Below are 25,733 nucleotides of genomic sequence, written 5' to 3' on the forward strand. Positions count from 1 at the left end.
TCATCCGGCACTTTCCTCGCCGGGAGGGTTATTTGAATAACAACGAGGCTGAGGAACGGAGGAAGCCGAGCGAATCAGAGGAGGACTGTGGGCAAGGACACTATCCGTATATATTAACAAAACCTGCCACTCGTGTGGCCCTGCTGCAGATTCCTCCACTCATCTCATCCCCCACGGTCAATCTGCTGTCATTCAAGCCTTTCAAAATGAGCATTACTGGACAAAAGTTTTATAACAAACCCCAATATTTGCGTAGTTCAAAACTCCAGAATTGTCTTTTGTTATGTAATTTCTAAGGCTGATAAAAGGTTACAAAACACTCTAGAAAGAGTTTGGGCTCCACCAATCACCAGTCAGGATGGCTTGCCTTTATTGATGAAACAAAGATTTCTGAACTAAATCAGAAAATCTATACATGAACTGACTGAATCTCAAGAGAATGTGGGTCATGCAGCAGGACAACGACCCTAACCACACAAGCCGTTCTACCAAAGAAGATGTCGATCCAATGGAAATGTTGTGGAGGGACCTGATTTGAGCCGTTAACGTGAGGAAACCCACTAATATTCCAGAGTTGTCAATTTCCTGAATAAATAAATATGAAAAATAATATTTTTGTCTTCTTTGCTTTGCTGGGTTCTCTTTATCTACTTTTTGGACTTTTAGCGTGAAAATCTAATAATCTAATGTTTCAAGTCGTATTTATGAAGAAATATCAAAAAATCTGAGTTTACAAAATTTTAAGCAATACTAAGAGTGACTAGCTTTAAGGAAACTCTTGTGTGAATCTGAATCTGTGATTTAAATGTGAATAAGTCAAATCAGACAGGGTTTTAAACCCTGGAGCATTACACAGTCCTCACCGTGTTTTAAATTGATACAGACCGAAATCCAGCAATTAAAATCTGGATTAAAGTATGAGCAATTTGGCCAGCATGTTTTAGCAGAAAAGTACAGCCAGTGTGTGATGTGTGTGTGATGTGTGTGTGTGTGTGATGTGTGTGTGTGGCTCAGCTTTTCCGCACTTCTCCCTCTCAGTAGATGAACAGATTGGAATGCATGGGAGGGAGATGCCAAACAACAACTCTTGTTTATCGTCTTAATTAGCCTGGCTGGTATCATAACATCTTAATCCATATGCTCAGTGTGGTGTCATGACCAGACTGGCGCCCTGTGGGCCCGAATGCAATCAAATGATAACAAACGCTCACACACACACACACATTTACACACACACACACACTAAAAATGACATTACATAACGAGTAAACAACACTCACAAACATTCGGCGGATAACGTTAGCGCTACTGCAAACATGACGCTCTATAAATAAAACCCGAACGCATGCGGCTTTAATTTAATTTAAGAATATTATATACAGTACGCTGAATAAAGCAGCGAATATAAGACCCATCCAGCACACTGGAAACACCATGTTGTGGAGCTCCAGCTCACAGCTGTGGAGGAGGTCTTAAGTTTTATATGATAAGTGTGACGTGTTATCAAACTCCACGACTCCTTCATCATCACTGCAGATAAAATCCTGAATAAACGTAAAACATTAAATGGTGATTAGGAGCAAGGCCACTGTGGGCGTCTGTGCTCCCTCATATAATAAGTGGAAACGACAAGGTGCTATGATGTCAAGGAGCTAAGATATACAAGATATAATCTCCGGAAAAAATTAAGAGAGCTGATTTATCTATTTATAGGTTTATGTTTGAGTAAAATGAACATTGTTGTTTTATTCTATAAACTACAGACATTTCTCCCAAATTCCACATAAAAATATTCTCATTTAGAGCATTTATTTACAGAAAATGAGAAATGGCTGAAATAACAAAAAAGATTCAGAGCTTTCAGACCTCAAATAATGCAAAGAAAACAACAAGTTCATATTCATAAAGTTTTAGGAGTTCAGAAATCAATATTTAGTGGAACAACCCTTCGTGGTTTTTAATCACAGTTTTTAATTCATGCATCTTGGCATCATGTTCTTCTCCTCCACCAGTCTTACACACTGCTTTTGGATAACTTAATGCTGCTTTACTCCTGGTGCAAAAATTCAAGCAGTTCAGTTTGATTTGATGGCAGGAGAGAAATAAAACATTCTTATCTTTCAATGGAAGTCAATGTAAAAATGGTTGGTTTGTTGAAATTACGTAGTAAACTAAAATCGACAAAAAAGGGAGATAGTTTTCCATTGTACAGCGACGATATGCAATACAAGCAACAATAAATGCTTGCTATCTCTAATCAACCTCAGGGATCATTTTGTTTTTTAATTCCAGAGAGAAGTGAAGCTTTTTTCCACCCAGATCTTTCCTCAGATTGACTGCAACCTCAATCGCCGAGAACAGACGACCCAATACTAACGCCAAACACCAGTTCATCAATCCAGCCCCAGGTTTTAGACAGTCCAGCGAGCGATTCATCACACAGCGGCGGCGCAATCGCTCGGTGTAGAGCTCCATTAATCTCCCCTGATCCAGACACACGTGACCCAGACGTGCAGGATAAGCGTGAGGCGAGGCTCACGCCATTCAGAGAAACGCAGAGAGCATCCCTCACACTCGTTTAACCGTGAAACCGAGACATAACTCACACCCGTCTCGTTACCCTTCATCTAAACGCACACGTCCCGCCCTCAGCCTTCAGGACAATTACAGACAACTTTCCTCAAAACCCTCCAACAGCGCAGATTCTCCTCACGTCCTGAACGTCCTGTACGTTCTATACGTCCTGCAGTTCTCAGAACAAACACAAATGAGTCATTATTATGTTGGGCATTGCAATAATATTAATAATAATAAATGTATTGCTCAGCAACGTGCAAACACATTATGATCTGATTTACACCTTAGCAACCATTTAGCAACACCTTAGCAATCACCTTAGCAACCACCTAGCAATCACCTTAGCAAGATCTTAGCAACCACAGACCAACCACTTAGCAACACCATAGCAACCATGGGGCAACACTTTAGCAATCACCTTAGCAACTGCTTAGCAACTGCTTAGCAACAACAAAGCAACCACCGGGCAACACCTTAGCAATCAAATTAGCAACCATCTAGCAAACAAAGCAACCAGCATGGATACCATTACACAATTACCTCAGCAACCACCATGCAACACCTGACCAAACACCATAACAACTGCCTAGCAACTGCTTAGCAACAACACAGCAACCACCATGAATACCATAGCAACCACCTAGCAACCACTTAGCAACAGCATAGCATAACCGTTCTGCGTTTTCTTCAGCTGGACTTTCCCGTACAGTTGAGATTCTTAACAAAAGCAGGAAACAATATTTTTTATATTTTTAATAACCTTGATTTTAGAAGAAGCAATGACAATAAATATAATTGAGCAAGTGTCTAAATACTTTTGTCCATATAGTGTAAAAATATAGGTTTTAGGTCTGAGTACAGAGGTGTGTGTGTGTGTGTGTGTGTGTAACTGTGTGTGTGTAATTGTGTGTGTGTTTGTGTGTGTCGGGGGACCATGGTAATATCCTGCTGTATTACAGTAATCATTAAAACCAGTGAGCAGCTGAATCAGAGCTGTGATCCGGATCTCAGAGGAGCATCATCAGGTATCAGGTCATCATCAGGATTTACCCAGAATTCTACAGACGCAGGAGGTTAAAGGTCACGGCTCGTGTGCAGCTCCGCCCGCTCGGGGATCAGCAGGAAGCAGAAACACGACAGGTAGCCGTTTCTATCCGTGTAGAGCTGACATAACCATTCTGCTGCCTTTTATTACCCACAATCCCCGGCAGCGGGAGCTCAGCCTGTCCATCAAACTGCCAGCAAACTTCAAGGCCGCTCAATCAGCATCGCTCTGCCTCAAAACGCTGCCGTCATCCCCGAAACCCACGGCTAACGGAGCCGCCAATGAAAACGCAGCTCAGTGAAGAACAACGCTGCGCTGTGGAGTATTGTGGAGTATTGTGGAGTATTGTTAAGTATTGTGGAACATATTATATTATACAAAACTCAGATTTTGCTCCTTTTTGAATCTCTACTTCTTACCCCTATAACGCTTCAAGCATCTTAAGTAAGTAAACCAAGTTTAATTATTATTTTTTTTATTCTATTATTTTTTTACTCTATTTTTATTTTGGTATATGTTTTATCTATTATTTACTGTAATATTAAAATGATTAAATTTAGTTATTATTTTCTTTATCATGTCAATCCCTGTATTTGTAAATGCTCAGCTACATTGGAAGTGAGGGTTGCCCTCAATGTGCTTCCGAGTTAAAATAAAGGTTAATTAATTTAATTAGGGAATATTTAAATGTTCCCTTATTGTGACATCACAATAAGTTAATCTGCATAGAACCACCCCGACACCACCCCTCACCCATCACAACCCCCACCAGAGCTCCACCCACTAGATCAGCTGAAGATTTCATTCCATTTCGTTCTGCTTATTAAGAACCTCTGACAGTACACAGCATCAGGATTAGCCAGCAGACTTTGTCTGAAGGTGGGATCTGTAGCAGTATCTTTTAACTTTAGTATCATTTTGGTTTCTTGGTGCAGATCAAAATAGAAAATACTAAAAGTTTCTTACATTCTTACATCATAATTGATATCATATGACACAGAGTCAAAAGCAGCTTCAATTCTTCAGTATTAAAGAACGTACTGAAGGATTAATCAATAAATGTTTACTACATAACAGAAAGGTGTGTATAAACTTCTGAAAGCTGTGCAGATCTTAAAGCGTCCTGTATGTAAATATGTTACGTAATACAGGATAAATCCCGCTGACCCAGAAGCTCTGCTGTTGTAATGATGCTGTAATCCCTGTTCTTTAATCTTTAAGCTGTAAAGAGAGGTTCCTCCTCTCGCCGGCGCTGTTGCGCTGTTGCGTCGGGTCGGCGCTGAGCTGTAAACTGAGCTGAAGAGAGGTTCTGACTGCCGTTCTGACTGCGGCGATCGTAAAAACGCCCCTTAATCACGACTTCCAATTAACAGGAGAGGCATTCAGCACAGCCCGAGTGACCAGCACCAGATTTAGTGTCTTTCTGAAAGTGAGCAGCGCGAGAGTGAGCGGCGGGGTCACAGAGTGCGAGAGGACGGAGTCTGGAGTTCATTTTGGTTTGGACTAGGGGTGGGCGATATTGTCCAAAAATAATATCACGATATTTCATAGTATTTTTAAATAACGATACTCTTGGCAATATTTCAAGAGTACACTTCTGCAACAAAATAAAAATTACATTTTATTATTGCATACAATATGATATGATACGGCACACCCCTAACTGAGATATTTTAAATATACAAGAATTTGATCAGATTTGTAACAGAATTTCATGATACTAATAATAATGCACTCGAAATATCCCCATATGTCCAGGATTAAAATAAAATAAATGATACTGGACAGATATAATCTGTCTCTAGTAGATACTTTATATAATGGGAAATGAGAACAGAGTGATTTTTTTCTTTTGTTGATAAAACCAGCAAAAAGTAGGACCCATATGTAATAAGTAGGGGTGGGTGATATGGCACGACGATATTTCAGGGTATAATATCATTATTCACCATATTCAAAAACGTGGTGATATTATTGTGTATAATTCAATATGATTTTCTTATTTCATCCATTTCTCTCATTTCTCATTTTCTGCACAAATGAAAATAAATGCTCTAAATTACGATGTTTTATTAGAAATTTGGGAGAAATGTTGTCTGTAGTTTATAGAATAAAACAACAATGTTCATTTTACTCAAACATAAACCTATAAATAGCAAAATCAGAGAAACTGATTCAGAAACTGAAGTACTCTCTCTTAATTTTTGCATTTTTCCAGAGCTGTGTACTACATCTAGTACTATTTTTTGGCAAGCAGTTTACCACATCTGTGTAAGTTGTGAGGTGCTATCTTGTAAGATCCATGTTGTTATGTGTGCACCAGAAATATGTCATATAAGGTATATACTAAAGCAGAGCCAGAGATTACTAAGAATTACTAGAATTACTAGAAAGCGTCTGGAGCGTCAGAAATCTGGCTACTGCACCTGCGCAGATCTCCTTATCGAATTTCTCTATTATTTACTATACTCTTTTTAAATCTATTTTCTATTCATGCTGTATTTTCTACACTTATTTACCAGTTTATTAGGAGTTAATAGAAATATAAAGTAGTGTTAAATGAAACTGTAATTACCCTTATTCGCATTGCGGCCGCGGCTACGTGATCGACCCCTCCAGCGCCGAGGCCCACCCAACAACCTGTGGTAGTGAGACCTCCTCCACAGTGCTCTCCTCACACCTCCAGACATGATCTCTCAAATCACACACTCTCTCTCACACACACACACTCTCTCTCTCACACACTGTCTTCTTCAGTTTTCAGAACCGCGGATCAGAACAGGCTAAAACTCTCCTTTCAGGCCTCCTGTGGCTCTAAAGAAACTCTGAGACAGGAGCTCAAACTCCTCCTGAGTCCCTGAGAACTGAAGACAAGATACACTTTTACTCCTCCCAGAGAGAGAGAAAGAGAGAGAGAGAGAGAGAGACAGCTATGAGAAGGTTATAAATCACTCAGTGATAAGTCAGTAAAGATACTGCCAGATTCAGATTCCATGTGCAGAAACTAGTGGTGGCATGCCGATCTCACCCAATATAAATCTGCCTGTTTTTGATCAGAAACACATTTTTAATCAAAAACATCATTCTGTAAAATAATTACAGAAAATTACAGTTATGCTGTGTGGCTCCTGTGAGCTGTCACAGTGACATAACTTCAAACACGTATGAGCACAGTATGAGCTCACTAAATTATGCACTATTATTACGTCTATATTTTGTAAATGTATAAATATACAAAAATCTTTCCCTGCAAATTCCCCAGTAAACTTACTGTACTTTCTCAGTATTATTTTCTCTGTAAAATCACATTAAAATGATAAGAAATGTGTCATGTGAACTGAAATGAAATATATTAGTGTAATTATTTACACATAATTATGTCATGTTGTTATTCCGATTATATATAACATATATATGTTTTTAAATGTTTTGGTAACTGAGCTCGTCATTGGCAAACTCTACCTGAGCAAGAACAGACAAAATAACATTGAGTCTGACTGTTGACGTTTGTCTAGGTTGTATTCAGCCAGTGGTGCACCAGTGTTTTCCATTGCCAAGATAGATAGCAATACACCATGAAATTTACATCAGTGTAGATATATATTCAAAAGCTCTGTTGCTATTTAAACGATGCAGGAATAAGGCATGGAAATACACTGTTGGCAGGGTCTAAGATAGCAATGAGCACTGTGTGAGTTTGAGTTGAGTTTAAGAACCCTCATATCCCATATCCCACAAGTCTGTGCAGCATTTTATTTCTGTTTCTATTTCCAAAGCAAATGTCAAAAATCACGGGACACATGAAATGTCAGTATAATTACATTAAATGATATTTCACTAAAAAAAATAATTATTAGTAATTATTACTTAATAACATTCTGTATTTAAAGGTTTAAAGGTTTCAGTCTAAAGATATGCACTTTTCAACATTCGTGTCAATGTCAAAATGACAAAAACATGGTGAAGGTAGTTTCTTTCCAAGAAAGGAGACTATATCCGCAGATTTTGTTAAAAAGTAAAAGTTACCCTTTATAAAAGTCCTGCCTGTCAGATACTGATGTGAAGTGAAGCAGAAGAGAATGAAACTCTCCTCAGCACTGCAGCAAGTTCAGTCCCGCACTGTTGCAAAATGTTCTGAATTATTATAGGTATTATTACCTGTATTACAGATACAGGTAACTCAGAGTCTGTGAGCAGGATGGAGCTTATTACTGGCAAACTCTACCTGAGCAAGAACAAACACGATCCAGAACTATACTCTCGTAAAAGATATAATATATTTGCAGAACTGTTAGGGGTGTATGTACTACAGCAGATCCTGTCCAGGAATGGTATTGTGAAATTGCTCAAAAACAAGGACTAATTTTGTCTATTAATATTGGTTAGATCCAATTATTAGCTTGATGCTAATCATTTAGTTAAGTTACTGTACAGGGCCATCTCAAAAAAAAGTGAAACTCATATATTATATAGCTATATTAAACACAGAGTGATCTATTTTAAGCGTTTATTTATTTTATTATTGTTGATGATTATGAAGCTTACAGACAATGGAAACCCAAAAATCAGTTAATTAGAAAATTAGAATATTATATAAGACCTCATTTTGTTACTTTTGGAGCAGTGTGGGCAGTGTGCCAAGTCCTGCTGGAAAATAAAATCCATAAAAGTTCCATCATCAGCAGAGGGAAGCTGTAAGATATGAAGTGCTGTAAGATTTTGTGGGAAAACAAAACTGCACTGACTTTAGACTTGATAATAAAACACAGTGGATCAACACCAGCAGATGACAGACATGACTCTCCAAACCATCACTGATCATCAGTACATTTTACATTTTATTTGAAGGAAATCAAGGGATCAGAGTCTGGAGGAAGAGTGGAGAGACACACAGTCCAAACTGCTCCAGGTCTAGTGTGAAGTTTCCACCAATCAGTGATGGTTTGGATAAAGAGACATGCCTGTCATCTGCTGGTGTTGATCCACTGTGTTTTATTATCAAGTCTAAAATCAGTGCAGTTTTGTTTTCCCACAAAATCTTTTATGGAGATGAGGATTTCATTTTCCAGCAGGACTTGGCACACTGCCCACACTGCCAAAAAAGTAACATTTGGTCTTGTATCATTTTTGGTATAATTTTCTGAGACACTGATTTTTGGGGTTTTAACGGCTGAAACTTAATAATCATCAACAATAAAAAAATAAACGCTTAAATACTGAAATTAAGTATAATACAGAAATAATGTAATTTTTCACTGATATAATTCTATAATATAATATGAAAGATATCTGACTGTGGCATTCTGAGCCTCTGTCTGAGCAGCACAAGAGGAGGAGCTAAAGAATACTGAACCCTGAGTGAACCCAGAGAGAGAGAGAGAGAGAGAGAGAGAGAGAGAGGGTAAGAGTTACAGCAGTATAATCTCTCTCTCTCTCTCTCTCTCTCTGCAGGCCTGTCTGAATGTGTGTAACAGCAGGTTTGATCACATTTATCCACAGCACCGCTCTACACACCACCTGATTCTGAGAGAACAGCAGCAGAGCTCCCTAAAGCCCTCAGAGCAACCAGAGCTTCTCTATATACTCATAAAAAATCACTAAATCTGACATTAATCAGGCTTATTCTGGTATTAATTTGTAAATCTGACGCAAAAAAAAAACATCAGGAAAATCTAGAAAATAGAGAGAGACAGAAACTAAACCACCATACATATATCACAACATACATTATTACATAAACTATATGCATATTAATTAATTACTCTTTTTCACATATTGTAATTTATTTATAAGCTTTCATTTTTGCCATAATTTGATTGTTATATTTTTGTATTTTTGTTGAATTGTTTTCTTTGGCAACATTTGTTTTTATTTATTAGAGAAAGACAGACAGACAGATAGAGAGAGTCAGACAGACAGAGAGAAAGACAGACAGAAAGAGAGGGCTAGACAGAGAGAGAGGGTCAGACAGAGAGAAAGACAGACAGATATAGAGGATCAGACAGAAAGAAAGACAGACAGATAGAGAGAGTCAGAAAAAGAGAAAGACAGACAGATAGAGAGGGTCAGACAGAAAGAAAGACAGACAGATAGAGAGGGTCAGACAGAAAGAAAGACAGACAGATAGAGAGGGTCATACAGAGAGAAAGAGAGACATAGAGAGAGACAGACATAGAAAAAGACAGACAGATAGAGAGAGGGAGACAGAGGGGGACAGACAGAGAGACAGACAGATAGAGAGAGAGAGAGAGAGACAGAGGGAAAGGCAGAGAGAGAGAGAGATAATCATATAAATCACATAGCCTAAATATTATCTGCACAGATATACAAACTCTCAATTACAAAGATAATTCATGTCTAATTAACTTTAATTGTTTTGTAAATTGTTTATCTATATATGAAGTGTTTATGTATGCATTCTTGTTAATGGATACATTGTTGTCAATTAATTCATCAATTAATCAATTGTAGCTTTGGCAACATTGTAATTTATTATGGTCATGCCAATAACGCTTCTCTGAATTGAAAAAAGAGAGAGAGAAAGAGACACAGAAAGAGAAAGAGAGAGAGAGAGAGAGAGAGAGAGAGAGAGAGAGAACTCCAGATTTATACATCAGCAACAGAGCAGCTTACAAAGAATACACTCAGCGCCCCCTAGTGGATCACAGCAGCACTGAGCTGACTTGTTATTAATACTGCAATAACTATATAATAATAATAATAATAATAATAATAATAATAATAATAATAATAATAATAATAATAATAATAATAATAATAATAATAATAATAATAATATAAAACTAAATAAATCATGTAATATTTAACTTTGGTAAAATTATGTTGAAATATGACACAAAACAATTATATCCATCTAATAAAAAAATACAACAAAATATACATACAATTACATAAATTTAATAGAATTACATTTTACACGACTAATTTTAATCATTTGATTGTGGTAATGGAACGCTGAAAGACAACTAACTAAACCTGAGTCAACCAACATCTATTTAAAATAATAATATTTGTTATACATTATACTACTGCTACTACTACAACAACTAATAATAATAATAATAATAATAATAATAATAATAATAATAATAATAATAATAATAATAATAATAATTATTATTATTATTAACACTTTAATTGTTTATTTTACATAGGCAGAATGTTCATAAATTAGTACATAATTAAGTACATAAATTATGAAACAGGTATTATAAGATATAAAATATATAGTATAATAACAGACAGTAATGTGGTAATATTATATTGAAACAGACACATATAAAATGTAATTAAACTCATGATTTAGTATTTGTGGTATGTTTGAGTTGAAATATGACATATAAATAATCCATCTTTTCATCATTAAATAATCCAATATCCACAAAATAAAAAATAATATCAAAATGTAGCACAATATACATTATTACATATTTACATACATTTATTGTAATTGCACATTACATAACTAACTTTGATCATTTAATTGTTGTAATGGTATGCTTTTATTTTATTTATAATGGTACTGTATATAATATTTAATAGAATATGGTAGTATGGAGTCTTCTGGGATAATATAAGGAATAAAGTTTATTATTTTTTATATAGAATAAAAAGTGCAGGAGTGAGAGTTGTGTTTTTCACGTGTTCTCTCTCTCTCTCTCCTCGTGAAGGTAAATGAGCTCAGAGCTGAAATAATCCGAACAATCCGGCCGCCTGCAGAGCTTATAAACTCTCATTAAACCCTTACAGCCTTTATACACACACTGTACATACACTGTACACACACCGTACACACTGCACACACACTGTACACACTGTACACACTGTACACACTGTACACACTGCACACACTGTACACACACTGTACACACACTGTACACACACTGTACACACTGCACACACACTGCACACACTGTACACACACTGTACACACTGTACACACACTGTACACACACTGTACACACACTGTACACACTGCACACACACTGTACACACACTGTACACACTGCACACACACTGTACACACACTGTACACACTGCCCACACTGTACACACTGTACACACACTGTACACACTGCACACACTGTACACACTGTACACACTGTACACACACTGTACACACTGTACACACACTGTACATACACTGTACACACTGCACACACACTGTACACACACTGTACACACACTGTACATACACTGTACACACTGCACACACTGTACACACTGCACACACTGTACACACACTGTACACACACTGTACACACACTGTACACACTGCACACACACTGCACACACTGTACACACACTGTACACACTGTACACACACTGTACACACACTGTACACACACTGTACACACTGCACACACACTGTACACACACTGTACACACTGCACACACACTGTACACACACTGTACACACTGCCCACACTGTACACACTGTACACACACTGTACACACTGCACACACTGTACACACTGTACACACTGTACACACACTGTACACACTGCACACACTGTACACACTGTACACACACTGTACACACACTGTACACACTGCCCACACTGTACACACACTGTACACACTGTACACACTGTACACACTGTACACACACTGTACACACTGTACACACACTGCACACACACTGTACACACACTGTACACACTGTACACACACTGTACACACTGCACACACTGTACAAACTGTACACACTGTACACACACTGTACACACACTGTACACACTGTACACACTGTACACACTGCACACACTGTACACACTGTACACACACTGCACACACACTGTACACACACTGTACACACTGTACACACTGCACACACTGTACACACTGCACACACACTGTACACACTGTACACACACTGTTCACACTGTACACACTGCATACTGCACACATGAATTTCATATTAACATATTTTGTGGGCATCTTTTACAGTAAAAAATAATTTATTTAGCTTTGGATGCTTTTGGTCAATTTGAAAAGTGCTTCAAGGGCCTGAGGCATAGTCTGCAGTCAGTCTACACTTACACTACTTTAGGTTACACTGTGTGTGTGTGTGTGTGTGTGTATATATATAATTGTGTGTGTAAAAAACAGTAATTTGCTTTTTTTTTGCAGCAGACAAACTAATTTGACTTTGCGTTGAGTTTTTTTCATTAGCTACTCAATATTCCACCAGTGTCTGAGTGTATGTCTAAGTGTGTGTGTGTGAGAGTGTGTGTGTGTGTGTGTAATTCAGTATGTGTGTGTGTGTGTGTGTGTGCGGTACATTGTTTGTTCTTCCTCCTAAAATCAATCATGCATTATTCTCCTCTCTCAGATATCTCTCTACGCTCAGGATTAGTCGCAGGACTTTGTCTCGTTCCATCATTCTGTTTCCTGTTTGCTGAGTTTGGTTGGTGTGTGTGTGTGTATGTGTGTGTGTGTGTTTACAGTGCGTAATCTCCAGCAGTAGAGGGTCCAAGTCCAGATTCATTCCTGCTGGTGAACACGCTGAAATACCAGGCGAACACGAGAGATTATCATTATCAGAAATAATCATGCAGTCCTACAGCCTGACCCCGCCCCCCCCCCCCCCCGCAATCCACTGCCTCCTCCTCCAATCACTATAAACCTACTGTTCAGTAGGAGCACATGACTCACTCTCGGTTAGCATGAAAGAGCTGGACGATACGACCAAAATTAATCAATGAATCAATCAATTAATCAATCAATCGACACTGAAAAAAATGATGAGTAAAATTTACTTTAAAAAAGTTTCGCAACTTTCTGCATTCGCTTTTTTTTCTAAGTAAATTTAATTTCAGATAAATTTAAGTAACTTAAACTCGGTTTCAAGACGTAAATAGAGTTACACAGAGTAAATAAGTGAACTGAACTTCAGTCAATCCTTTCTTTTAGTAAACTTTACTTCATTTATTTTTACTGAATCAATCCTTTCTTTTAGTAAACTTTACTTCATTTATTTTTACTGAATCAATCCTTTCTTTTAGTAAACTTTACTTCATTTATTTTTACTGAATCAATCCTTTCTTTTAATAAACTTTACTTCATTTATTTTTACTGAATCAATCCTTTCTTTTAGTAAACTTTACTTCATTTATTTTTACTGAATCAATCCTTTCTTTTAGTAAACTTTACTTAATTTATTTTTACTGAATCAATCCTTTCTTTTAGTAAACTTTACTTCATTTATTTTTACTGAATCAATCCTTTCTTTTAGTAAACTTTACTTCATTTATTTTTACTGAATCAATCCTTTCTTTTAATAAACTTTACTTCATTTATTTTTACTGAATCAATCCTTTCTTTTAGTAAACTTTACTTCATTTATTTTTACTGAATCAATCCTTTCTTTTAGTAAACTTTACTTCATTTATTTTTACTGAATCAATCCTTTCTTTTAGTAAACTTTACTTCATTTATTTTTACTGAATCAATCCTTTCTTTTAGTAAACTTTACTTCATTTATTTTTACTGAATCAATCCTTTCTTTTAATAAACTTTACTTCATTTATTTTTACTGAATCAATCCTTTCTTTTAGTAAACTTTACTTCATTTATTTTTACTGAATCAATCCTTTCTTTTAGTAAACTTTACTTCATTTCTGCATACAATATTACCTAATTACAATTTCTTCATTTATACAATATTATTTTATATTTTTTTTGTTTAAAAAAATGTAAATATTTACATAATCTCAAAAAATGATAATACTATATGCCATCCTGTGTTGAGACAGTGTAATATGTGTGTTTTAACTAAAAATATTTACATTTCAGGAATTATAATATATTATGTATCATAAATTATTTGTGTAATATAAATTAAGTACACTGTAAAAAAAATCATTTATTGACTCAACTTAACACTTCAAATTCAAAACTTCAATTTGCTTTGAATCAGTTGAGTTGTCAATACATACAATTTAAAGTTTATTCAACTTAACTGAGTTTTGTTCACACAACAATAGTTTAATTAACTCAACAGTTTTTTTTTTCAATTTCTGTGGGGTTAAATACATTAGTTTAAATATTTTTTATTAATATATATTTTGCATATTCTTATTGAACTGCCGATACTGACACCATAATACTGCATCAGGGGTGCCTAAACTTTTGCATACCATTGTAAATAAAACATTATACACCAATGTATGTGATTCCACACTATCACAGTGGTGGTGTCCCTTTAATTCACTGCATTCAGACAGAACAGCGCGGGCCTGGCCACGGCGCAATTCCTGCGGCCGCTGTGAACACACTCCGCCCAAAGCCAACAACAGCAGCGTGCACCCTGTGATTACTCCATCAAAGAGACACAAACACAGCACCCGAATGACTGCAGCACAGCACAACACAGCACAGCACAGCACAACACAGTACAGCACAGCACAGCACTGTACAACACAGCACCCGAATCACTGCACTCCAGCACACCACAGCACAGCACAGTACAGCACTGTACAACACAGCACTCGAATCACTGCAGCACAGCACAGCACCCGAATCACAGCACAGTACAACACAGCACTGTACAACACATCACTGTACAACACAGCACTGCACAACACAGCACTGCACAACACAGCACCCGAATCACAGCACAGCACAGTACAGCACAGCACAGTACACCACAGCACAGCACAGCACAGCACAGTACAACACAGCACAGCACAGCACTGTACAACAAAGCACCCGAATCACTGCACTCCAGCACAGCACAGAGAGTCTCAGCAGCACAGCACAGAAAAGCACAGCCCAGCACAGCACAGTACAACACAGCACAGCACAGCACAACACAGTACAGCACAGCACAGCACTGTACAACACAGCACCCGAATCACTGCACTCCAGCACACCACAGCACAGCACAGTACAGCACTGTACAACACAGCACCCGAATCACTGCACTCCAGCACACCACAGCACAGCACAGTACAGCACTGTACAACACAGCACTCGAATCACTGCAGCACAGCACAGCACCCGAATCACAGCACAGTACAACACAGCACTGTACAACACATCACTGTACAACACAGCACTGCACAACACAGCACTGCACAACACAGCACCCGAATCACAGCACAGCACAGTACAGCACAGCACAGTACACCACAGCACAGCACAGCACAGCACAGTACAACACAGCACAGCACAGCACTGTACAACAAAGCACCCGAATCACTGCACTCCAGCACAGCACAGAGAGTCTCAGCAGCACAGCACAGAACAGCATAGAACAGCACAGCACAGCACAGCACAGTACAAAACAGCACAGCCAAACACAACCATAAGTCACTGCTCACTAACATAAAACACAATCCCCACGTGAAATAAACATTAAAAATCCCTCTCTCTATTAAAATCCCTGCAGTGTATATGTGTGTGTGTGTGTGTGTGTTACATAACCGCACAAAACAGTGCAGGCCGTGGCCCACGCTGGACATCCTGCAAATTTAATCACCAGCATTCCTCCCCTTCAGACTTTCTTTTGAGTGCATTAATATTTCAGCATTTCATTTTATTTCAGATTATTAAGCTGAAATTCACCTCGCCGCCTCCTCCAGCCCTCTGCGCTGTAAGACTCAGGATCTGGATCTGTTGCATTTACTTACGCAACTGGAGGAAATTCATTGCCTCGTTTTTTTTTTAAAGAGTAATGTTTTCTGAAAACTTAGCAAGTATAGAATAGACTAGACTTCAAAATTTTACTTTATATAACTTTCTTTGAAAGTGATCGTATTTTTCCTATAAGGCACATCGTATTATAAAGTGCATTATGAGACACTAGTAAGGAACAAGGGTGTCACCATGTTTGTTTTCCTTCTAGTTCAGCAGGTCTTGCAGCAGGCGAGACCTGTTTAGCTAAGCTAAGCTACGTAAACAAAACTGAAAAAAACCTTGTTTTAACATGGTAAACACAGAGACTACAGTCTACAATATACTCACATCTGAATGGCAAAACAGCTAGTGCTTAACGCTTAGCATGGTTAGCAGTTAATGCTAATGCTGCTCCAGCAGTGCTAGCCGTGGTTAACAGCAGGCTACAGGCCGATATACTCACAACTAAAGAGCGAAAGAGCTAGTGCTTTTAGCAGTGTGGTTAGCAGCTAATGCTAATACTGCTGGAGAACTAAACTGAATCTCCTATGTAACTCTGTACTTCAGCAGAGCGGCTTTACTGCTTCTTAATACCTGAATGATAGAAAAATACAGTAATTGGTGTTTTTTTGTTGTATAATATTTTGCAATCAATTAATTAAAATACATATTTTAAACTTAAAATTAAATTAACAAAAAAAAAAAAATGAAAGAAAAAGTTATGGAGCTACGGTGAATCGATTCATTTGAATTACAGTTTTTCGATACACTGATTTATAATCCGTAAAAGTCCAAAAACGAAAAAAAATCCATGTCACCGTCCAAAATCGGTTGAGCGTTTTGGTAAAAAAGTAAAAATGAAAGTTAAAAAAGTAGCTGATCTGAGATCAGAATGTTTAGTTCCCAAATGTTTCTAAATGAGAGTTCAAAATCTGATTTCTGATCTCAGAACAGTGTTTGTTGTGAACATGTCATACAACAACAGTGCTACATTTTAAAACAGATGCAAAGCATTGTATCTATTTGTGTTACAATTATTATTTATGTATTATTATTTATTTAGCCAATCAGCTCTCTCCCACCTGCCCCACCCCTAAACCCATACATCACCCAATTGCCCCTCACAAACTACCCCTCCCATTTGTTTTAGGTGAAATGAGGGTGGAGTCAGCTAAAATCAAGAGGTTTAGGGTTCAATGCCAATTTTAAAATCTTTTTTTTTTGTGTTTATTGGTGTTCATGGGCCATTTACTCTCCAGTTGACCAATGAAGCTCAATTACTATACGTTAATTTAATCTCAAAGAAGATTTAACTCATTCCGAAAACCTATGTACTGAAACCATGTTCACCATGTGGTGTATTCTTTACCTGTAGCTATACAGGTAAAAAAACATGGACGCAGTGGTTTTATTTTTTTCTATTCTGTACAAATAAAGACAAAATTGTACAATTTGCACAAATAAACAAGCGCCAGAGCAAACCTCACCAAATCATTTTGTAGCCACGCCCTCTTCTCCCAGAACAAGTGTCTCAGACCTCCTTCACTGAGTTTTTACAGTGGAGCCTAAAGGACCAGAGGCAAAGTGGATTTTCCCCAATGATACTCAATTTGTCCAGTAATTACAATGTTTTAACATTAAACGTTAAGCTTTTCCTTTAAATTACAGCACTAAACCTTCGTCAAGTTTCTAAGCTTTTCATAATGAACTGCATCTATTTGGGGAAGCTAAAAGAAGAACCGCTTCTCTCTGTTCTTTTACATCAGAACTCTAGGTATCTTGGCTTTAAATGCAATCACACTCAAACAGCGAATCATTCCCAACAGCAGCCTAATGACTGTAATTCTCAACACAGCATTACTTTACTTCTCTCTTTAGACAGTGTGTTTGACTGTACTGCTCATTATATTCACAATAATTCAATTTGCAGGAACAGCCTGTAACCATCTGCACCATCTTATCATAATCTTTACAGAATTTATACCTGTAATACCTCCTCCAATTACAGCCAGAGTCAGAGATAATCATGTCTAATCAGGAGTAATTAATTTATCGAGCACTTCCCAAAAAAACTGCTGCTGCCATTAAACCACAGAAGAAGAAGAAGAAGAATTAACATTATTCATAGACGGCTTTAATAAGAGGCTATAACACAAACCATAACCAAAAATAATAATAATAATAATACTTTATTTAGTCACAGCTCATTTCTCAGCTGCTTCTTCAAGCCCAGAGATCTACAGGTTGTTGCTTCAGGCCAAATTCTCACAGGAAATGTCAGCATGAAACACTAGAAAATCACTACAAGGAGCTGCTGAAGAGGTTGTTTATCTGCAGCATCAAAATACTTCATTTTTCAAGGTGATTTTTTTAAATGATTAAACTGCAGGCTTTTGGGTTTACAGCATAGCCAGCATATAAATCTGGAGAGATAATGATCACTGATTGGCCGGTACGGGATGCAGGTGTTACTGACTGAAGGCATAGGGCTCTATAGTACACCCTGTCTAAGGCCTGTTGTGATGCTCATTGCTATCTTACACCCCGTAAACAGTCAATTTTCAAGCCTTGCGCCCGCACTGTTATAACAGCGTAAGAGTTTAGGAAGAAATCTACACTGATGGCTAAGGGTGCCTTAAATGGACAACGCCAGATTCTGTCATTTTTATCAATTTCTCCAAACATGATTTAGAATGGATGCTATGGGGCATATTCTGCCCCTGCAGATAAATGAAGTAAAGCAATACTTAGAATAAGAACAAGGTCAAATGTAACTGTAAAAATTTACATTTAAATTCCACTAGTTACTTGAATTAAATCAAGTTATTGTAACTTAAATATCACAGAAATTTGGCAACAACTCAAAAATAGTTGTTTAAATATTTGAGAGTTCTCTTTATCTACTTTTAGGAATTGCGTAAAAAGCTGGTGATGTTTTGGTCATATTCATGCAGAAATACAGAAAATTATATTATTATTATTATTATTATTATTATTATTATTATTATTATTATTATTATTATTATTATTATTATTATTATTACTTTCCCATTATACAAAGATTATTATATAAAGATTATGAAAAACCTTTTTGAGTCATCCTTATTCTTCTGGGAATCAACAGCGGGTGGCAGCATGCAATCCAATTTTTGGACAAACGTTTTTTAAGCACATGGCCTTGTTTTGTTATTGTTCTGTCTCTGCCCTAGCCCCACCCTATCCATTAGTGTTGTTGCTGTAACTCCGCCCCCTTGTTTCCTGGCCCAGGTGTTCCTCACCCTTCTTGTGTATTTAAGCCCCTCTGTTTCATTATTCAGTGTGGAGTCTTTGTGCTTGAGTTCTCTTGTCAGATCTGCTGGATTTTGTACTGCTTGTTTGATGTTTCTTTTTTTTTTAGTTCTGTTAAGTCTTCTTAGTTTTGTTAAAAAAACTGTATAACTGCAAGTAGGCCGTCTTCTCACCTTTCTGCATGAGACCTGTGCTCCAGCACTCGTTAGCGTAATCTGTAATCTGAAATCATCTTGCTTGGCTGCAGATCTGCTTCCAAAAGAACAACTTTGCATGAGAAAAGCAACAAGTAGATTTTTCTGAGGCTGGAGGTTCTGCAGGGCGGGTCCTCAGATCACTACATTACCCGGCCTCTGGCTTCCTGCTTTAACGCTGTGCTATGCTAATTAAGTGTTTGCACAATGGGCACCTCACCATCAAAGTGGCACAGATGAAACGTGCCAAACAACACCTGCTCCCTCCAGCAGTACAGAGACCCACCCTACCCAGCACCTTTAGCCGTGCCGGGCGCCGCATGCATATATATATATATATATATATATATATATATATATATAATGGTCGTTTGCCTAGCCAACATGTTGTAGGCCAGGGGTATTTAATTATTATATTTTATTAATACATTTTCGTCAGTCCAAGGTCCGGACCGCCTCCATTTTTAACTTGTGTTATGATTCAGTGCTATAACCTGCATACTAATATATATATATATATATATATATATATATATATATTTATATATATATATATATATATATATATATATATATATATATATATATATATATATATATATATATATATATATATATATTTATGAAACATCTGACCCATGAGGTTGTTTGAACTATGATGAAAAAAAAGTTCTCGGGCTCCCTATCACTTTATAAAGGTGTTTTTTCACGGCCACGTCCCAATATTACTAGCCAGGGCAGCGGTCTGCACAGATCTGATTGGCTCAGGAGAGTGTTTGTGGTGGTCTTACAGCACTTGTGATTGGTTAGTGAGTTTAATTAAATTAAATCCTTCCATTTATATAATAGGCATCCTCCGCCTATTAGTGACCCCTGTTGTAGGCTATAAGAGCAAGTTACCACCTTCTGTACTGTAAATTGTGGCAAAGTGTTGTCACTGCACTGAGACCTGCCAACTGAAAAGGTTTAAAGTTTTCATGTAATGATAAAAAAAAAAGAAAAACACTGGCAGGACATAAGCAGGGATGTTTCATCCAGCATTATGAACCAAAAACACAAACTAACCTCCTGTAAAATAATAAATCAATAATAAATAGTCATATCAAATTATCAATTTTCCTCTACGTTATTTTAAACTTTTTTCATAACATATCATGTAATAAATGTAAGGAATATAAGTAAAAAGTCGTCTGGTGAAAAAAAATAGCATAAAAAAGAGTGCACTTTACAGTTGCACTTTTAATGGAATTTCATTAAAAAGTTGTTTACTGTAAAAAAAACAAAATACAGCGATTGGTTACAGTGTAGCCAAAAGTCACGGGACACAATTCTGACAGCTCTCTCCTGCCTTTTTCGAATGTTCGTGTGATTAATCAGCAGGAACCGTGCTATTACGACCAGCACAGCGATGCTAACCCTCATGTTTAAACTGTGGGAGCATCATCAGAGCCACTGGAGCCAGGGGCCGAGGGCCAGCGCTGGCCTATATTTAACTGTGAGGAACGGAGAGCGCTGCCTCTGATCTGAGGACAGTCCTTCTCCTGGAGAACGGATCAATAACAGCACTCTGTTAGCTGCCGTGTCACGGCTAGTTTCAAACAGAGGCACTGCAATAGACCAGGCATCACTCGGGACGGAGAACAACGTCCGGGAAAAGAGAGGAGGAGAGAGAGCGAGTGGGCGAAGGAGGCCGGGGGGAAGAACTGAAGAACTGAGAGAAAAAAACAAAAGAATATAAAGATGAAAAGAGGGTACCACTTTAAAATAAGGGTTATTTTATAAAGGGTTTATAAAGGAGTTCATTAAACATTAATAAGCAGTTATATGACACATTGTTTGTCAAATTCATTTATGTGATTTAACATTAATTTATCCTCTCTAACCTAAAATCTTTCTGGATTCTTATTTTACATAAATTTTCCATCAGTGAGCATAACCATATAATTTAATAAATGTATTAATGTGGTATATATTAACATTTCAAATGGCTAAACTAATAGTCTATATTATTTTATTAGGTAGTCACTGTAAAATATACAGTATTTAAGCAATATATTATGAGAACTTTACTAATTTTGTGATTTTTAACTAAAGTTCATGAGTTGTCAGATTTTCAACTCATTTTCAAGCTCAAAAAAGCACATAAAACTGTGTGTAATATTTGATATTTTATGCAGTGGTGTATTGCTTGTCTTTTCAGTGTTGATGGCTGTAAGAGCAAGTTACCGTTTGCTCTACACAGTTTTACATATACATAAAAACTCCTTGGGTGTTTTGCTTTAACTTAATTATTTAATATTTTATATGGTTTTAACTTAAGCTTAAAGTAAGCTTTTCTTATCCAAGGGGTGAAGTTTAATATAGTAAATCCAATTTGATTTAACTTAAAACTTTAAGGCAGCAGATAAACTTGAACCTGAAACTGATAAAATTGTTTTACAGGTTTTTATTGCTGACTGATGGGAAAGACAAAGTGGGTAATAGAGGCCTAACAGTTGGCCAAATTGTGATTACACATTTATTTATACTATTAAACATAAAGTATTTACAATTTACCTAATTAATAACATTTAAAAAACTTATTTTTAAACTACTTATAAACACTTTATATAGAAGGTTTATTTAAAAATTGGTACAAATAACTATTAGAGCGTTTTCGTACTTTCATACCCTGGACTGATTGTTAGATTGTTTGGGGGAGGGGCATATTATACTGTATTTACCATTTTCCTGCATTTCCTGCGTTTTACTTTTTATTATTCTAGGATAAAAACACTCAAGCAACAGGTTTGGGACACTTGGCATTTTACCATGCAGAATCTCCTCCAAACCAGCAGCCGTTCTGGTACCTTCTGGTCATTTATGATATTTATCCACATAGGCCAGCACAAGACTTAAAGTGTTTAATACTATGTTGTAACTTTGTTACAGTCCTGTGAAAGTGTGGGTTTATTAGACTACAAAGAAAGAAAGGGAAGTCTTGCAATTGGTCAAAACAGACATGTTATAAAATGAACCAATAATGCGACCGCACACATGGCACAAGGAGCAGATAGCTTCCATAGCTCACTTAACCAAACGTAACAAACGTAACACAGCAAAAGTGCTCTGGAGTCAACAATCTGCCCAACAGGACCAATTTATTCCCCAGCCAATATAAATTATCAAAATCATAAAGCGCTAACTATTTATCAGGCTAATACGCACACTACGCCACTAAAGCCCTGACAATAACTACGCTACTGCGCTACTGTGCTTGTTTTAAAGTCCTGGAATGTGACTCTTCAAGAAAGATTACAACCAAGCAGCAGCTTCACAATCTGTCTGCTGAGCTTCAGAACACTGATACCTGCTCTTATAAGAAAAAAAAACTATATATATATATATATTTCACACGTTTAGTTATAAGTAGTCAGAAAAAAGTATTTAATGTATTTCAAACATTAAATATAGATATACACCACCAGTTTTAACAATTTGAGGAAACCGGTTGCCTTAAAAAAGTTAAGCAATGGGTAATCAAAACTTGAGTTAAAACAAACTTAACTTAGAACATCAAGTTATTACAACTAAAGAATTAGTTGATTTAACTTTTTTTATTTTTGTTATACTGTAATAAGACCAGATAAGTTGAGTTTACTTAACTTTTTTAAGGCAGCCGGTTTACTCAAATTTTTAAGCAATGGGGAATAAAAACTTGAGGTAGCATAAATTACAACTAAATGGGAAGTTGATTTATTTCTATTTAATTCTAAGGTAGCCCGGGGGGGGGGAATCACTACACACTGATGGTGAGTGTCTGGTTAGTCAGAAACTGTTGGACACGCCCAGTATGCAAATAGATTGTGACAGAAGCCAATGGAAAAGAAGCTGTTAATGGCAAAACAGACTAAACTCAGTTATTAGTTATAAGTTGGTTCAACTCAAAGATCTCAGTTTGAATAGTACAGTATATGTGCCCACAAATTCAGTTCAACTAACTCAAAATAGTTGAGTATTGTTTAGAAAATTCAATTTTATGTAAAACAGACTTAAATCTTAAATCATTTGAGTTTAAACAGCGTCTGGGTTTACAGTGTATAGAAGCTCACCTGAGCTCTCAGCTGTTGCTCTTCCAAACTTCCAAATCCAAATCCCTCCCATAGTGTTGGTAGCAGATTTATTCATACCAGCATGACTTCAGAGCTTCCTCAGTCTCAGTTCCCACAGTCCTTTCTCTCACACACACATATAACACACACACACACACACACACTCCAGACCACTCCCCAGCTCATCCAGGCAACTCCAGCAAGGCCAACAAACACAACCTGCCTGCTACTGCCATCACTCTGCTGCCGGCAGTGTCCTCACAGCCAGAGTTCACCACAAACAGCCCCTGAAGTGTGCCCTCCACCCTCCACCCTCAGCTCCAGACCACCCCTCCCTCCTTCACTACTGAGAAAAGAAGAGAGGAAAAAAAGACAGGAGGGGACAGTGGTGCATTTTTTCACCCTTTCACCAGTGGCTTAGAGGCCTAGCTACTGCTCTACCCTCTCTCTCTCTCTTTCTAACACTGCCGTTTCTATCTCTCTCTATCATTTTGTTTTGGAGAGCGAGAGAGAGAGAGAGAGAGAGAGAGAGAGAGAGAGAGAGAGAGAAAGAGACAAGCCCCTCGGAGGCCTGAATTCCTCAGTAATTCTGAGCCAATCAGAGTGCAGGGTTTAGGGAGTGTGGTGAGAAGAGGCCCGGCCTGCTCTCCCACTCTTTAATCAGCAGCGACGAGAAAGAGCCTTCACTACCAGCCTGTTTTACAGCCTCCACACAACTGCTTAAACCCAGCTTTAGACCCTGCAGAACTGTTTAAACCCAGCTTTAGACCCTGCAGAACTGTTTAAACCCAGCTTTAGACTCTGCAGAACTGCTTAAACCCATCTTTAGACCCTGCAGAACTGTTTAAACCCAGCTTTAGACCCTGCAGAACTGTTTAAACCCAGCTGTAGACTCTGCAGAACTGCTTAAACCCAGCTTTAGACCCTGCAGAACTGTTTAAACCCAGCTTTAGACTCTACAGAACTGTTTAAACCCAGCTTTAGATCCTGCAGAACTGTTTAAACCCAGCTTTAGACCCTGCAGGACTGTTTAAACCCAGCTTTAGACCCTGCAGAACTGTTTAAACCCAGCTTTAGACCCTGCAGAACTGTTTAAACCCAGCTTTAGACCATGCAGAACTGTTTAAACCCAGCTTTAGACCCTGCAGAACTGTTTAAACCCAGCTTTAGATCCTGCAGAACTGTTTAAACCCAGCTTTAGATCCTGCAGAACTGCTTAAACCCAGCTTTAGACCCTGCAGAACTGTTTAAACCCAGCTTTAGATCCTGCAGAACTGTTTAAACCCAGCTTTAGATCCTGCAGAACTGTTTAAACCCAGCTTTAGACCCTGCAGAACTGTTTAAACCCAGCTTTAGACCCTGCAGAACTGCTTAAACCCAGCTTTAGACCCTGCAGAACTGTTTAAACCCAGCTTTAGACCCTGCAGAACTGTTTAAACCCAGCTTTAGATCCTGCAGAACTGTTTAAACCCAGCTTTAGATCCTGCAGAACTGTTTAAACCCAGCTTTAGACCCTGCAGAACTGCTTAAACCCAGCTTTAGACCCTGCAGGACTGTTTAAACCCAGCTTTAGACCATGCATAACTGCTTGAACCCAGCTTTAGACCCTTCAGAACTGTTTAAACCCAGCTTTAGATCCTGCAGAACTGTTTAAACCCAGCTTTAGACCCTGCAGAACTGTTTAAACCTAGCTTTAGACCCTGCAGAACTGTTTAAACCCAGCTTTAGACCCTGCAGAACTGTTTAAACCCAGCTTTAGATCCTGCAGAACTGTTTAAACCCAGCTTTAGACCCTGCAGAACTGTTTAAACCCAGCTTTAGATCCTGCAGAACTGTTTAAACCCAGCTTTAGACCAAGCAGAACTATTTAAACCCAGCTTTAGACCCTGCAGAACT

At 37.6% G+C, this 25,733-nt stretch overlaps 1 protein-coding gene across 4 annotated transcripts in view; it reads right to left on the reverse strand.

The window, feature by feature from the left end:
- The window catches only part of dab2ipa (DAB2 interacting protein a), a 142,623-nt gene that overhangs the window by 95,243 nt on the left and 21,647 nt on the right, over positions 1-25,733 (reverse strand). Inside the window, exon 1 of one of the 4 annotated variants that reach the window (XM_049486213.1) lies at positions 23,838-24,084. The exons of 2 other annotated variants lie outside the window; for them this stretch is intronic. In XM_049486213.1, the coding sequence (XP_049342170.1) occupies positions 23,838-23,913 (76 nt within the window). In that variant the 5' untranslated portion in view covers positions 23,914-24,084. Of the gene's footprint in view, positions 1-6,197; positions 6,403-23,837; positions 24,085-25,733 lie in introns of those variants that run through there. One more of the 4 variants, XM_049486217.1, reaches the window with a different exon arrangement.

The sequence above is a fragment of the Astyanax mexicanus genome, chromosome 12 (assembly GCF_023375975.1).
Source record: "Astyanax mexicanus isolate ESR-SI-001 chromosome 12, AstMex3_surface, whole genome shotgun sequence".
NCBI classification, from domain to species: Eukaryota; Metazoa; Chordata; class Actinopteri; order Characiformes; family Acestrorhamphidae; genus Astyanax; species Astyanax mexicanus.